Source organism: Oryzias latipes, chromosome 22 (assembly GCF_053564925.1).
Source record: "Oryzias latipes strain Hd-rR chromosome 22, Olatipes_Hd-rR_3.1".
NCBI classification, from domain to species: Eukaryota; Metazoa; Chordata; class Actinopteri; order Beloniformes; family Adrianichthyidae; genus Oryzias; species Oryzias latipes.
The window spans coordinates 20,586,656-20,601,306 of NC_136258.1; the positions used below are offsets into that span (position 1 = coordinate 20,586,656).

At 36.0% G+C, this 14,651-nt stretch overlaps 3 protein-coding genes and 2 non-coding genes across 5 annotated transcripts; all 5 read left to right on the forward strand.

Annotated features, from left to right (window-relative positions):
- Positions 1-552: 552 nt before the first annotated feature.
- Positions 553-5,376, forward strand: zmpste24 (zinc metallopeptidase, STE24 homolog). Its single transcript, XM_004082248.5, has 9 exons — positions 553-989; positions 1,758-1,904; positions 1,989-2,192; positions 2,307-2,459; positions 2,557-2,698; positions 2,794-2,969; positions 3,710-3,814; positions 3,919-4,062; positions 4,148-5,376. The coding sequence occupies exons 1-9, from the start codon at positions 882-884 to the stop codon at positions 4,370-4,372; spliced, it is 1,404 nt and encodes a 467-aa protein (XP_004082296.1). The 5' UTR covers positions 553-881; the 3' UTR covers positions 4,373-5,376.
- A 324-nt stretch (positions 5,377-5,700) lies between these two features.
- Positions 5,701-7,745, forward strand: atp5if1b (ATP synthase inhibitory factor subunit 1b). Its single transcript, XM_004082246.3, has 4 exons — positions 5,701-5,756; positions 5,922-6,051; positions 7,247-7,359; positions 7,449-7,745. The coding sequence occupies exons 2-4, from the start codon at positions 5,983-5,985 to the stop codon at positions 7,588-7,590; spliced, it is 324 nt and encodes a 107-aa protein (XP_004082294.1). The 5' UTR covers positions 5,701-5,756; positions 5,922-5,982; the 3' UTR covers positions 7,591-7,745.
- A 1,161-nt stretch (positions 7,746-8,906) lies between these two features.
- rpl13a (ribosomal protein L13a) lies at positions 8,907-11,306 on the forward strand. Its single transcript, XM_004082243.5, has 7 exons — positions 8,907-9,063; positions 9,676-9,748; positions 9,941-10,006; positions 10,200-10,301; positions 10,557-10,642; positions 10,800-10,859; positions 11,052-11,306. The coding sequence occupies exons 1-7, from the start codon at positions 8,974-8,976 to the stop codon at positions 11,259-11,261; spliced, it is 687 nt and encodes a 228-aa protein (XP_004082291.4). The 5' UTR covers positions 8,907-8,973; the 3' UTR covers positions 11,262-11,306.
- On the forward strand, positions 10,053-10,133 carry LOC111946894 (small nucleolar RNA Z195/SNORD33/SNORD32 family). The gene has a single exon (XR_002872707.1). It is a non-coding gene; the product is annotated as a small nucleolar RNA Z195/SNORD33/SNORD32 family (small nucleolar RNA).
- On the forward strand, positions 10,396-10,475 carry LOC111946896 (small nucleolar RNA SNORD50). Its single transcript, XR_002872709.1, has one exon. It is a non-coding gene; the product is annotated as a small nucleolar RNA SNORD50 (small nucleolar RNA).
- Positions 11,307-14,651: the final 3,345 nt, after the last annotated feature.

Here is a 14,651-nt window from a genome sequence, read left to right on the forward strand (position 1 = left end):
CACACAGATTAACTTTTAAGTTTTTAACTTCTAAAAGTATCTTTTTATAAATCTGATTTTGTGTGCATATTATAAAAGTTGTAATTTTTGTATTGAAAATTTGAATTTTGAGGGTACCCACCCTCCAAAAAAACAAAACAAAAAAACATCTGCAGCAATTTTGTAAGGAATGTTGTCAAGGTTTCAATTTTTACCACTGAAAGTGGAATATCTAAAAAAAAAATCTAACAAAAATAAAGGCCCTCCTCAGATTTCATTTAATTTTTTGCAATAGTATGTAGATTTTATAATAAATGTATTCTTTAGTATATAGATTTGACGTTTTTTGCAATATGCTGTTGTAATTTATATCCTTAATTTTTACTGATTCTTACTTGAGGGTTTATCACAAAAAAGTATTGAAACTTTTTTTTCTAATAAAAACAGCTATTTAAAAGCCCACAAAAGAGTAATGATTTAAAATCATATTTAAAAGAGTTCTTATTTTTTTAAAACATTGGCACGACAGTTTTAAGTAAGAATCTTAAACCAAAACGAGTATATCAATTCGGCACAGAACCAAAGACGTTGATTAGGCGTTTCCGGGGGACTGAATTCATCGAAACGCATCACCGACAGGCACTCGATTAGCATCTCGCATGAATGGAGGGATATTTTAACGTCATGGCCTCAATTTAGAAAATGGAAACTGTGTGCAAAGATTGTGTTTTTACTTTGTACGTAACACTTTAACTTTGCCAAAGTTATCTCGTCGTTTGGATTTAAAACGTGTATCCGTTTGTTGTTGAGCGGAAGCTAAGTAGCCTTTAGCAGGGGTGCCAGCGAGGCTTCGTAAAAGGACCGAGCCAACAGGATTGCAGCAAAAAATATTACCTGCCAAGATGCTGGAAACCATACTTAATCTTCCGGTGGAAAAACAGATATTTTATGCTGTTTTGGCTTTTTCGTGGACAGTGTATCTGTGGGAGGCCTACCTTTCTTACAGACAGGTTTGTTCATGTCACTCGTTGTTTGTTTTCGCCGATAACTGAAAGAAAAGTCAGATTAACCAACAATCGGGATCAGAAACAGAAATTTAAGAAAAGTCACTCCTTTATTTACATGTTTTCCAGAGAAACGTGTGCAAATTTCACCCAAAAGTTTCTTTAGTTTTTATATCTTAAGTAAAATATGTGCTTGCGTAAGTTAAGTAAGTGTGAAAATGAAAATAATTTTATACCTAATATGTGTACTTGAAGTGAATAAAAACACTTAATTTGCTTGTTATTTATATACAATATTTTGGGTTTTTTATTTGAACATCTACAAAGGTTTTTGTGAAAATTAACCTTCAAAATAAAGCTTTGTCTCCTATATTGCTCCCTTTAAATATCTGTTATACATTTGTTTATTTGAATAAATGTATCATGAAAAAGCTGGATTCTTTTTTGTTTTTGTTTTGCTAATTATTTTTATAATTCTCCTAAATTTTGTACTGACAAGTGTGACACGAATCAAATAATCAACATTTACTGCACCTTAAAAATCTTAATATTTTTTATTTCGATAAATGGTTTTATTCTGCTCTTCAAAGCTGTACAGCACAGGGAAGTAAATGCAGAAGTACCATTGGTTTTGTAGTTAATTTTGCATTTCATTGACTTAAAATTAGACCTAATTGGAACCTAACTTCATTTAAAACCTGAATTACCTGAATTATTATTTTTATTTTACTGGGTTTTCATCATCTCCTAACATTGTCTCTTTTTTCCTTATAGAGGAGAACATATAGATCAACGACACATGTACCTCAGGAACTTGGAAAGATCATGGATTCTGAAACCTTTGAGAAGTCACGTCTTTATCAGCTCGATAAAAGCAACTTCAGCTTTTGGTCTGGACTTTATTCGGAGACGGAAGGAACGGTGAGAGACTCAATAGTCGCCATTTCTTTAATATAAGTGTCAAATTGTTCACGAAGTGATGCTCATCTATCGAAACATTTTCAGCTGATCCTGCTGCTGGGTGGAATCCCATTTCTGTGGGACATCGCTGGGTCTCTAGCAGCTCGTTTTGGATTCACCCCGGAGCACGAGATAACCCAGTCCCTGGTCTTTCTCACACTTGCCACGCTGTTTAGTGCCTTGACTGGACTTCCTTGGAGTCTGTATAACACATTTGTAATTGAGGAAAAGCATGGCTTTAACCAGCAGGTAAGTTGATTAATATCCTTGAAGAGCTCAGTTTGAGTGTAAAATGTATCAATTGAAGGAATCCAGTTGCTTCCTTGCATAGAGATGTTAACTGACGTCTGATCTTCCCTTCAGACTTTGGGATTCTTCTTCAAAGATGCCGTGAAGAAGTTTGTTGTGACCCAATGCATCCTGCTACCTGTGACCTCACTGCTATTGTACATTATAAAAATAGGCGGAGACTACTTCTTCATTTATGCTTGGCTTTTTACTCTTGCTGTATCTCTGGTTAGTAGCGAAACATCTTTTTTGGGTCATGTATATTTAAATATTGCAATTTTTTGTCTGTTTGGATGGTTAATGTGCTTATGTCATCTGTTTTAAGGTACTGGTGACCATCTATGCTGATTACATTGCTCCTCTGTTTGACAAGTTCACCCCATTGCCAGAGGGAGAGCTAAAGACTGCAATTGAAGATATGGCTAAAAGTATCAGCTTCCCTCTGACAAAGATTTATGTAGTTGAAGGTAATTTCCTCTAATTTTTTTCTTTTTGTTGTTGTTTTGTGCTGCTTGTTGGCGGTACTTCACTCTATAATGTACACGTTTGGCTGTAATTTCAGGTTCCAAACGTTCGTCCCACAGCAATGCTTACTTCTACGGGTTTTTTAAAAATAAACGCATCGTGCTGTTTGACACTCTGCTGGAAGACTACTCCCCTCTCAACAAAGCTGGAGAGTCGCAGCCCGAGGAAACGGAGAACGACGAGACTGTGAGCGAGTCCAAAACTAAGCCCAAGGTTGGAAAAGTTTCCTTTTTAAATCGGAAAATGATTTGTCTTCATTAACAAGAGTTCTTTAAACTCTTAAGTGATATTATCTTTAGAAAGTACTATCTGCCTTTATGTTAAAGAGCGATGGGCAATATGGCCTGAAAATATAATCTCCAATTTTTTTTACAATAAATTTGATTGTTGATTGTTTGGTTTGATTGTTTTTTATTTTACTTCCTTAAACAAAAATTTCAAATGACGAATTATATTTACCAGAAACTTTTATTTTAACATTTCCTTTGGGAGTTGACCTTAGTTCAAAGGGCAAAAAAATACAAGCTGTAAAAATGTTTCTCGCTTTAGCATCCTGAACAGAGCAGCACTTCCTCGGGGGTTGAAGCAAATTCACTGTATTCCCACTTTTGGTAGCAACAGCCTTCAGGCATCCGGTTTGTTGCTTCAAGTCTGGAGTCACAAAACCAATGCAGTTCCATATAAACTGTAGAAAGTGTTCCTGTTTTTATGAACAAGTTCCTCTTTGTTAGTTGCTATTTCAACGCTCGGGCGGGCTGACCTGACCTTACTCTTACTTTTTAATTGCAAATTCCAATTGATCGATGAAATCGATTTCTCGCCCAACCCTGTGGTTGAATTTTAATGGCTTTATTATAAAAAAAACTAAAAAAACCTCAAAGATTGTAAATCATCTGGTAATCTAGTGGCATAAATGCTGCTTTTCTCATAAATCAGTTTTTTTGTTTTAACAGAACAAGAAGCAAGGATGCAACAACCAAGAGATCCTTGCTGTTTTGGGTCATGAGCTTGGCCACTGGAAACTTGGTCACACCGTCAAGAATATTGTCATCAGTCAGGTAAAATAATACCAACTATTTTTGTTGTGTCTAAAACTATATTTAGCTGCATGTGTTGTTACAATTTTATAAAAGTTCATCCTTTTTTTTTCCTCTCTCCACAGATGAATTCCTTCTTGTGTTTTTCTCTGTTTGCTGTGCTAATCGGACGCAAGGAATTGTTTGTAGCTTTTGGATTCACCAACACCCAGCCCACTTTAATTGGCTTGATGATTATCTTCCAGTTCATCTTTTCTCCGTACAATGAGGTAAATATGAAATTCCATAAATGCTAAATTACAACAAAACTTTCAAAACTATATATTTATAATTTTTTTTTTGTTGTCTTTGCAGCTGCTGTCTTTCTGTCTAACAGTGCTGAGTCGTAGGTTTGAGTTCCAGGCAGATGCTTTTGCGCGCAGTATGGGTAAGGCTTCACAGCTCTACTCTGCCCTCATCAAGCTCAACAAGGACAACCTGGGCTTCCCAGTTGCAGACTGGTTGTTCTCCATGTGGCACTACTCTCACCCTCCTCTCCTGGAGCGCCTTAGAGCCCTGGGCAGTGTTAAGCAGGACTGACGGGGCTGGAAGGAGGAGCAGCGACCTCTGCCTCCTCCAAAGGGCTTTCGCAGACCTCTCCTGGCCCTGTGATGCATCTGGATGTCCTTCCCATCAGCCCCAACTTGTTTTAACTTATTTTAGTCTTTTCTGGACATATTTTCCATTAGTTTGTTTTGAACTTTTATTTCACACAAAACCAAAATATTGGCCTGATAAACTAATTTCTTGTTAAAGCTTTTGCTCTTATTTTCTCTGAAATCTCCCATGCACTTGTTAGCAATTCATCTGGACAATAATTGTTAAAAAAAAAAAGGAGGTATTGTCAGAGTATGGATGGATTTACCAGCTAGAACTGATATTTTTCTTTTTGAAGAAATTTGGCTTTTTCAATTGACAACTTAATTCAGAGACAAAGGAAAAATTAAATGTTTTAGAGTGGGATGCCGAAATGATGGCCATTATCTTTTAATAGAAGATTTTTTTTTTAAATAAACGCACAGGTCGGTTTTGTTTTTTCCCAAATGCGCAACCCTTCTTGGACAGTTTTTTTTTCTGGCAAGCTCTGTAGAGATTTTCTACGAAAAGGCCTTTTTCTCAAATTCCGTATTTTGTTTGAGGAGATGTGCAGAGGCTTGGTCACCTTTTAGGCCTTTTAGGTTTCTAGTTTTAATTGTAAATAAAGCAGTGCAAAGACTCTGATTCAAAGTTAGAATTGAGATTTTCATTTTATGCAAAAAGAGTGGATGTTTTACTTTTTCTGTAGCACTTGCTTTCCACCAAGGGTCCAATTTCAACTGTAAATATGTAACTATTGGTTAGTGATGGGGATAATTGTAAAGAAGAAAAGGGGGTTGAATTTGGTTTAAACAATTAAGTTAATTCAAAGCTTAGTTTCTTTTCTTGATTGTGGCCCATCCTTGGCTGATGAGCAAAGGGGACTTTGGGAAGGTTTCAACGCATGAGCCAGACGTTTGGTTTGTTTGCTGTCTTTGATGTGTTTAAATAAAGTTATTGAAAGCACATTTAACGTTCTAATTTTTCCTTCCTTGTGTTAATATTTATTAAATGTTGAACTATGTTGCCTCTTGAGACACTGATGAGAGCAGTGCTGCAACAATTGTGCTGTTTTTTTATCAGCAATTTCCTACATAAGATTCCTTTAAACATGAATTTATCTTTTTGAACACATTTATTTCAACTTTGTAGGGTTTTTACATCAATAATGATGCTTTTTCGGGATTTATATATTTATATTTTTGTTACAATTGCTAATTTCAAATATGAATAAATACTGCACGTTATTAACGTACGAAATAAAGAATTCAGTATCTTTTAGTACGTGAAAACGGCTGTCATTTTGAGACTGTACCATTACTAAACACGCACTTCCATTTCCTTCATGGTATGTTTATCTTATCTACCATATTTTGTATTAATTTTAAACCATTAACGCGATTGTTTAACTCTCTGAAATTTTACCGAATACATTTTATATTCTGGTGTCTTGATTTTGAAGACACGGTGACACGTGTGGAGTCACCCGCGTTAATGGTTTGATCCTATACAGTGTTTTTGCAGACAAGGACAAGCTCCAGTGTCAGCGCTGTTTTCATTTAGCCGAATCAAACATGGCGAGGTTCCTTAGGCCCGGTATCAGGAGTTTTGTCACCTCTCAGCTGAGAATGTCATCCGACCAGGTAACTTATACAAAGCCCGACATTACCTTGTTCGACTGTCTTCCTGAATAGAGAACCGTTGATGCTAGACCAATTTTATTTGCATCATCATTCAGCCTTGCCGTTTGCTAGCGGCAGCCAACTGCCAACTCATTTCTCTTTTACAATTAACAGTTACGTAATTTTACACATAATTTTCATTATTTGAAGAATCGAACTATTTTGAATTGATAAGAAAGGTTCCCTGGAAAATATATTTGTTAGTAACACATACATTTAAATAGTTATGTTGAGGTTAAACGGTCCTTAAGTAAGTTTTATTGAACTTATTTTTAAAAATGTCAAATTTATTGCAATAACTAGTCAAAATGTACATTCTGAGAAACTAACTTATTTTTTTTCTCTCACAATTTGACCTTCATTAATCGTTTAAATCTCTTCCTTTTACCTGACGTCCTATCAACAAAAGTTTTTTTCCCCTCCCCTAACTTTATTTAAAATGAGACAAGAACAGCCATATCTGTTCGTATGCCGTAAGTGCGCAACATGACAAAGCATGGGAGGCAAGAAAAATTAATAACATCAGGAAAATATCTTAACATAATAAAATAATAATTAAATAGAAACAAATAAAAGATTTATTTCCGAAACAATCGGAAATAACAGGTGCCTAACCTTTAGACTTTCTGACCCTTAATCAGGACTGGTATTTTTTTAAAATGTAATTTACTAATGAAAACCAGGAAAAATGGTTACGTATTCAGTATATTTGCATGTATAAATATTATTTTTGGCTGAAATTAAAAATGACCCTCAAAAATAAATGTTCTTAGTGCGATGTTCACAAAGAATCAAAATCATATGCTTGTATTAAATAATGGAAGAAGTTTGTTTTGGAGAAAAATAAAATACCAGACTTTCTTTTTGGGTGCACGCCAAGAATAAGTACGTTTATTATAAGATTAGCTCCTGATATTAAAAACGTCTTGAATCAGTACGAAGTAAAATATTTATCTGGCTGTTACATATTTTAAAATGTTTTAAAATAACACTTCTCTAACTCTGTTAAAATAATCTCTATGTCAACAGCCAGACCGCTTTTTTGGGGGGGAAAGTTATAAACTTTTAAAGTTTGTAGTTTAAAAGGTTTGTGAACATTAATGCACCAAAGATTGAATTCATTGATGATTTCTGTGGTCTGTTGCTCCTCCCTTAGCTGGGTGAACTAGGTAAAGGTGCAGGGAAAGGTGGAGGAGGCGGAGGCTCCATTAGAGATGCGGGTGGAGCCATGGGAAAGAGGCAGGCTGCTGAGGAGGAGCTGTACTTCAAGTATGTGTCATTTTATCCTGCATTAACATCTTACTTCAGTGCTGATAGTCTTGGCTTTTTTTTTTAAATCACATTTTGTGCTTCTTTAGACGTAAAGAAAAGGAGCAGCTGGCTGCGTTGAGGCAGCACCACGAGGAGGAAATCGACCACCATAAAAAGGAGATTGAACGTCTGCAGCGTGACATTGACCGCCACAAGGGAAAGATCAGAAAGTTGAAGCACGATGACTGAGTCAATCCCTTCAAAACGTCCAACCTTCAGTCATCAGAGGCGCCTTTTTTGTAAACACACCGATAACAATGCAGACTGTATTATCTGGCAAATCCGGATAATATAGGATGTTCTCTGTAAGTGTTGACAAATAAATAAAACTGTTCATGAAATTACATTTGCTTCACTTCCATGCTTTTTCAGAACAACACAACATTGTTCTCACTACACAAACTGTTAAACTACTGTCCTTTGGGTTTTGTGTTTGCAAGTAAAACAGAGTAGAAATGTCGAAATGCAGTTTTTAGATCATTGCATGTTATTTAACGGTATTTCTTTAAAGCCTGATGTAATCAGAAGTGGTATCTTTAAAATCTGTCAAAGTTGAAAACTTCTCCAAATAGAAAATAAGCTACTTTCTTATTACTTTATCCCCACTTGGAGCCTTCTGTGCCTAATTTTTGTTAGTACTTTGACTGAAAGTGATCAGAGTAATTAGTAAATGGCAAAAGTAAACTAAATGTTTTTTAAACTGTTAAGGTGGGAAAGGCTTGCTTTTTATGAGTATTTTTAACCAAAGGAGTTGTTTAGTAATTAATCAGACAGGTGATTTCAGGTAATAACTGGAGAGTTGCAGGACAAAACACGAAGAAAGTTATTACATGTCAAACCATAACAGGCTTTGTATTCGGCAAACTAGGCTGCTCAATTGTATCTTGGGTTATCATGCTAAGGGCTGCAATGTGAACCAAAATATGAGTTTATAAAAGAAATGATGGGTCATTTTGTGCTACACGGTCTTGTTCGCCTCGCAATGGAAGGCCCTGGTTTGAATCCCACCTGAAACCTTTCTGTGTGGAGTTTGCATGTTGTCTGGGCACTTAGACCTTTTTGTCACAGTCTAAAAACATTCTTCGTAGGTTAATTGTGTGCCCTGCAACAGAATGGTGACCTGTTCAACCAGGGTTTACCCCCCCTTTACCTAACAGCGGGGAAAGTCTCCAGCAACCCTGTGACCCCAAAAGGGACAGAGTGGTTATAGAAAATAGATGGATGGATGGGTCATTATGTGTTTTACAATGAACCCTTGATGTGTCATGAAAAGAAGTGTCAATAAAGTTTGGTTGAAATCAATTAACTTCAAGTATGTACTGTTTTTTAACGTACTTTATAAATCTTGCACCAAATAGTTATGTATGTTGATTTTTTTTTATTTGTTATAAAGACTATCTTGCTAAAATTAATATGGGTTGGTAATATATAGACTGTTTTAAAAATATTATTATTGTTGTTTTCTTTTTTAAATATTATTTATTCAGGTTGCACCTTACAGCCTATGGGTGGCACTCATCATGCTCTCGAGGAAATGTGAACGTGCGAAAAAGACGGATGAAAAAGACTTAAATGTCGTCACTTCCTGCCACCCCTGCCTTTTACCATGAGCAACCCCGTTCGTCTTTCTTTTCGCTCATCATGGCGGACCGGTTCAATAAGGTGCGTGGAAGCTGCTTACACATATTCATTGTTTTTTCACTGTTTAGTGTATCTGGTCTTTTGTCCTTGGTTCACTTGTATTGTGCGATCATTTGTGTTGCAATAGATTCCAAATTTGTGATTTTCGGGTCATTCTCTTAGCCTCAATTTGAAACATTTGAGACGAGAAGCCGAGAGAACATGCCTTCATAATGGCAGCCTCCCTAAGAAAAGGGCTGATTAGCTTGCTAGCCTTACTTTATTTACGTCAACTTTAGTAGTTTGCACTTAGTTGGGTGATTTTGAGATTAATTAATTGAGCTACTTTCTTATTTAGGAAAGATCTGTAATATCTTACCGTAACGATATATTTACGTATTGTTTGGAAGGGGAGTTGATGCATTAGCATGCTTGACGTGTACGCTAGGGGCTATCATCGTTAAGTTAGCCGGCCTGATTTAAAATTTTGTAGCTTTTAAGAGTTTTCCCCTCGTTTAATAAAGAGTTATTTTTTGTTCACCGTTAGTTGTGTACAATTAGAAATTTAAATCACCGTAATTTGAATGTAAATTCATTATAACACCCCCTCGACCACATGTCGCAGTGTACTAACACAATAAATCCTCCTTGCAGGTTCTGCTGATAGATGGCAGGGGTCATCTATTGGGCCGGCTGGCTGCCATTGTGGCTAAACAAGTTCTGCTGGGTAAGTTATAAACGATCTCTAATGGTATTTGGCTACTGGCTCCATCTATGATGATTCCACATTCTCCCTTGGTTGAGTTTTAAGGACAATGAGAATTTTATATGTATCTGAGATTTTGGACAATTGGGATTATTGATCAATTTGTTATATTTTTTTATTCTTAATTTGTCCATTTTTTTTTTCTTTCTTTAGGGCACAAAGTGGTTATAGTGAGATGTGAAGGCATCAACATTTCTGGCAACTTCTATCGCAACAAGCGTAAGTCAATATTGAAATTTTGGCTTTAATTTTTATTTTATAAATGTTTGTCTGTGATGTTTTCCCACTTGTATTTGAGTTTCATTGACCTTGAAAACATTGTACATGCACTACCATCTGAGACAAGCATACATCAATTCTCAGCCGTTCTGGTGGATAGAACATAGTTTAATGTTTGACTTGTTTCTGACAGTGAAGTACCTGGCTTTCCTGCGCAAGAGGATGAACACCAACCCGTCTCGTGGGCCGTATCATTTCAGAGCTCCCAGCAGGATCTTTTGGAGGACAGTTAGAGGTGGGGTGTGAACACATTGAATAGTGCAACACTGGTGTATTGATGTAAATTACATGGGACAAAAGAACAGTTGTGTATCAGGTGGATCCTTGCTTTACAATGATGAACTTTTTTTATCCCGAATCTGATTGAATCACTGATGATCCAAAACTTTACGGATCTGATTTCTGAGTTAAGCAAGGATTTGATGTGTTTATAAGATCCAGAGTGTTTGTTTTTATACGTTAAAATTGATGAATGTTTTGCTCCCAACAGGCATGTTGCCCCACAAAACCAAGAGAGGCCAGGCTGCTCTGGAGAGGCTGAAGGTGTTTGATGGCATCCCACCTCCCTATGACAAGGTGTGCCACTGTTTGATGACCTATGGCCAACTGTCTGACTTTTAAATCACATCTTTTGTTAAAAAAAAAGTTTTTAAATGTATGTGACAACGCAATTCCATCAGTGGAAAATGTTTGTTTTTTAAATTCCTACTAAATCTTTGGTTTTGACTTGCAGAGAAAGCGCGTGGTTGTGCCAGCTGCTCTTAAAATTGTGCGGCTGAAGCCCTCTCGCAAGGTAAGTCTTAAGAATAAATAAATCCATGTTTTAATGAACCGTTGCCAGATAAAGGTCAATATTTGTTTAAAGCATAATCCAGCAAGGTGATAATTGCACACATGTTCTATGCTAGCAATTTTCTGTTTTTATAAAAACAATTTCTTTGAGTAATTTCAGAGCCTAAGTTTCTGTTGCTTCGTTTGTCTTCAGTTTGCTCTCCTTGGGCGTCTCGCCCACGAGGTCGGCTGGAAGTACCAGGCTATCACAGCCACTCTGGAGGAGAAGAGAAAAGAGAAGGCCAAGCTCCACTATGTCAAGAAAAAGACATTGGTTAAGCTAAGCAAGCTGGCAGAGAAGAACGTGGAGGGCAAGATCGCAAAATACACAGATGTTCTGAAACAATACGGTGTTCTTGTCTAAAATGGTTTGTTCTGGCGAATAAAGATGAATAAATGTTTATAAAAAGTGTTTTGATTCTTTCTTACTCAGCCCTGAAGTACAGTTGATTAATTATGGGATTTAAAGAGACATATTAAACGGGATGACTATTTAATGCTCTAAAGTAACTTGTGCAGATCAAAGGAACTTTTTCCTGGAGTTTATCGGAAAAGCATTTAATTGATAAACAACTATAGCATTCCCAGTATAACATTGTGGGCTTCTTGCACCGCTACTTTTTTTTGTCTAGAAGTCTGTATTTAACAATCACACAAAATTGTGGTTGAGTGATGGTGAAAGGGTTAATGGATTTTCCATATATTAAAAAATATTTCAGGCTTTAAATAAAAAAAAAATGGCTTCAGGTTCATAGTTTATGAGGGAAGCTGGTAGTAAATTTCTCGGAACCTCATGGAGTTTTCTACCAGCAGAGGGCAGTATTGCAGCATTTTAGAGTGACAAATCTGCAAAGCTTTGGAGTGACAGTATTTGATTCGTAGTTTAAGATAAATCTCTTGACAATAACCATCTTGGCAAAAACTGGTCATAAAATTCATTCTAAGAGCAGAGTTTCACTTGTGTAAAACTGTGTGCAGACTAGATTTCTCAGTCTAATGTATTCAGTGCAGTGGAGGTTTAGGTGGAATTTTTATTCTGGTTCTCATGGGAGGGAGAGCTTTTGTTGAGCAGTCTGTAGTTCCACTACCTCATTTAAGACACTCATATCATTACCAGTTCAACTGCTCTCTATAGCAGTCCTTTAATAATGTGCCTCATCTGTAATAATCTTTAAATTGAAACCGGTTCACTTGAAGATGATTGACCCTTTAATGCATTTTCCCAAATGAAAACCTTTTTTTAACACAATTGATTTCAACTTGAATAAATTTAGCAGTGACTGATAAGCAGAATCAGGTGTTCCCTTTTGTTTCATGTCAGCATTGTACAGGTAGCCGCTTACGGTGTCTGACTTTTATTTTATGTATTTGTGATGATTTTCCTTTTGCTCTGCTCGGATACATTTTAAAATCACAAGGGGAAAAAAGAAGATGAGAAAACATTTTTTTGGACTACAAAGAATCACCCAGATGGATTTTGGGATGTCTGAAGGGGTCTCACAGGTGTACCAGTGGTGTTGGATATCAGCAGCTCACTAATGATGTTGAGATGAAGCAATCTGTTCAGATTAGAGGGGAAAATTACTTCTTGATAGACACAATTTATACAAATTGATCAGAAACAAATAACCTTCATACTGAGGGAGTACTGAAAAGATTAGAATTCACTGTCTGATTCATCCATTACAGGTTTTGGTAGGGGGTGGGGGCAGGTTACAAACTAAGTTCTGAATTAAAGCTGGTTTCATTAAAGAAAATTATAGCCCGGTTACTTCATTAGGTAACCTTGTTGCACTGACCAAGCTCAGGGGTCTGCAACCTTTGATGCTGAAAGCCATTTGAGCCAGTTTCTTACTGACCAACCCTCAGCGAGAGCCACAAAGCCCTATTTTATTACGCAGAAAAATACACTTTATGTTTTTGTGGCCATTAAGTCATTTATTTAAAAATTTAGCATTTAAATATTTACAATAACTTAATTTTTACACTGTTATGTTTTTATGCATAGATATAGACAGCAGTTCATTTAAGTTCCTTTCAAAATAAAATTCACCCCGTCTCAAATAAGATCCTCTTGCTACAGCAGATTTACTTGAATAAAAAATACTGGAAAGGTAAGTCAACCATGACATTTTTTAATCATTTTGGTGCAACGTCTTCCTTTTTGTCCCTTTACTGTTGAATTTAAAAGTTTCAAAATTGGTGTAGAATCCATTAAACATGTACATGTCTTATATACATTAAGAACTTTGCCTCTAAACAGCAACTACACACTGTTGTGCAGCAGAAGATGATATTTGCTCTACTTTTTGCAAATAAGGAACAACACTGACTGTAGATTTATTATAGATTTATTATTATCTGACATGTTTTTGTATTTAAGAGAAGTGGAAAAGCACACAAAACCTACTGATTTTAGTGTAATGTCAGCAGTTGTACAAAAAAAAAACCCAAATAACTTTATTAATGTTAGATCGCCTCAGTTTAAAAAACTTACTTAAATGGCATAACTTAAATAATCTATTATTTATTCAAAGCATTAGAATCTTCCTTTAAAGCCAAAGTGATATATATAAAGTGATTAAAAAAGGCTGCATGTGGCCCCAGAGCTTCAGGTTGCAGCAGACCCCTGACCTTTCACAATAAAAGCAAACATATTTATAAATAAATAGAAAAAAAATTCTTAATTACTAAGATAATTATTATTTGTTTAGCCTTGAAATTGAGCAGAGATGGAGGATCAACCTCCCTTTTGAGACTGCTTTTAAAAATGTAATATATCTCTTTTTTTAATAAAAAAAAATCAAGAGATTAGTTAAACAATACCTAAATAAGATACTGACAATCAGAGACAACTCCTTTATATGCTTACACCGGCTTTAGGTTGGCACTGTTGGAACCACATTGGATATCCACTCATTTACAGTCAATTGAACAGTGGATAGATATGCTTTTTTTTGACTGATAATCCAGATCCAGACAGTAAAGAAATAATATAAACGATTTGCCTGACAGAACCAAGAAACTCCTGCTCAAGAAGCCTGGAGCACAATTTTCAACAAATGCATTTTCCACATTATTATAGCACTTTGTTGTGCTTAAAGTTCCATTCCGATCATCTTTTAATCTACTTTCAAAGTGTTCCTAGTGGTCTTTCAATTACGGTTATGCTGTTTTTAGCCAAAAAAAAAAAAACCTGTGTAGTTTTCTGGGACATTGTTTCTGCAGAGCGGCAACAGTTCATTAAAATTTCATCTCTGAGTTATGGGTGGAACCATTGGCGCTAAGCAACCCTGCCCCCTTTCCCCTCCCTGTTTCTGAGAGCTCTCTCTTTACAGTCTCTCCCAATAGGTTACAGTCCCTTCTTTCCCCAACATAATGGTATTGATGTAAAAAAAAAAATCACAATGATCTGAACAAAGAAATACCACTTTTAGCCAACATTTCTTTATACATGACCTTCAACATCAGATAAAGGCCACATAAACATGTTAAAAATGCCAAAGATTTAATTGAAGTGGGTCTTTAAAAGGATTAGTTGCAAATGTATGTATGGGTAGTACTGTAATTGGATTACACTGCCTTTTTAATTTTGAATTATTTCAAATGACGGAAAATACTAATTGTCTCCCTGAATAAAACTGGTAATACATGAACTATTTCTTTCATTAGCCAAAGCCAGGATGACAAGGCGCACATTCTACATCCGGATCTTTTCCTCTCTTTGTTACTATAAACAGATACGGCCCTCGGT

Excerpts from the sequence above, each read along its gene's own strand:
- zmpste24 (XM_004082248.5), top strand. The coding sequence starts at position 882 with ATGCTGGAAACCATACTTAATCTTCCGGTGGAAAAACAGATATTTTAT. Across the intron at positions 2,193-2,306 it reads AGCATGGCTTTAACCAGCAG|ACTTTGGGATTCTTCTTCAA; the intron begins GTAAGTTGATTA and ends TCTTCCCTTCAG. Across the intron at positions 2,460-2,556 it reads TTACTCTTGCTGTATCTCTG|GTACTGGTGACCATCTATGC; the intron begins GTTAGTAGCGAA and ends ATCTGTTTTAAG.
- rpl13a (XM_004082243.5), top strand. The coding sequence starts at position 8,974 with ATGTCGTCACTTCCTGCCACCCCTGCCTTTTACCATGAGCAACCCCGT. Across the intron at positions 9,749-9,940 it reads GGCTAAACAAGTTCTGCTGG|GGCACAAAGTGGTTATAGTG; the intron begins GTAAGTTATAAA and ends TTCTTTCTTTAG. Across the intron at positions 10,007-10,199 it reads CAACTTCTATCGCAACAAGC|TGAAGTACCTGGCTTTCCTG; the intron begins GTAAGTCAATAT and ends TGTTTCTGACAG.
- atp5if1b (XM_004082246.3), top strand. The coding sequence starts at position 5,983 with ATGGCGAGGTTCCTTAGGCCCGGTATCAGGAGTTTTGTCACCTCTCAG. Across the intron at positions 6,052-7,246 it reads TGAGAATGTCATCCGACCAG|CTGGGTGAACTAGGTAAAGG; the intron begins GTAACTTATACA and ends CTCCTCCCTTAG. Across the intron at positions 7,360-7,448 it reads GAGGAGGAGCTGTACTTCAA|ACGTAAAGAAAAGGAGCAGC; the intron begins GTATGTGTCATT and ends GTGCTTCTTTAG.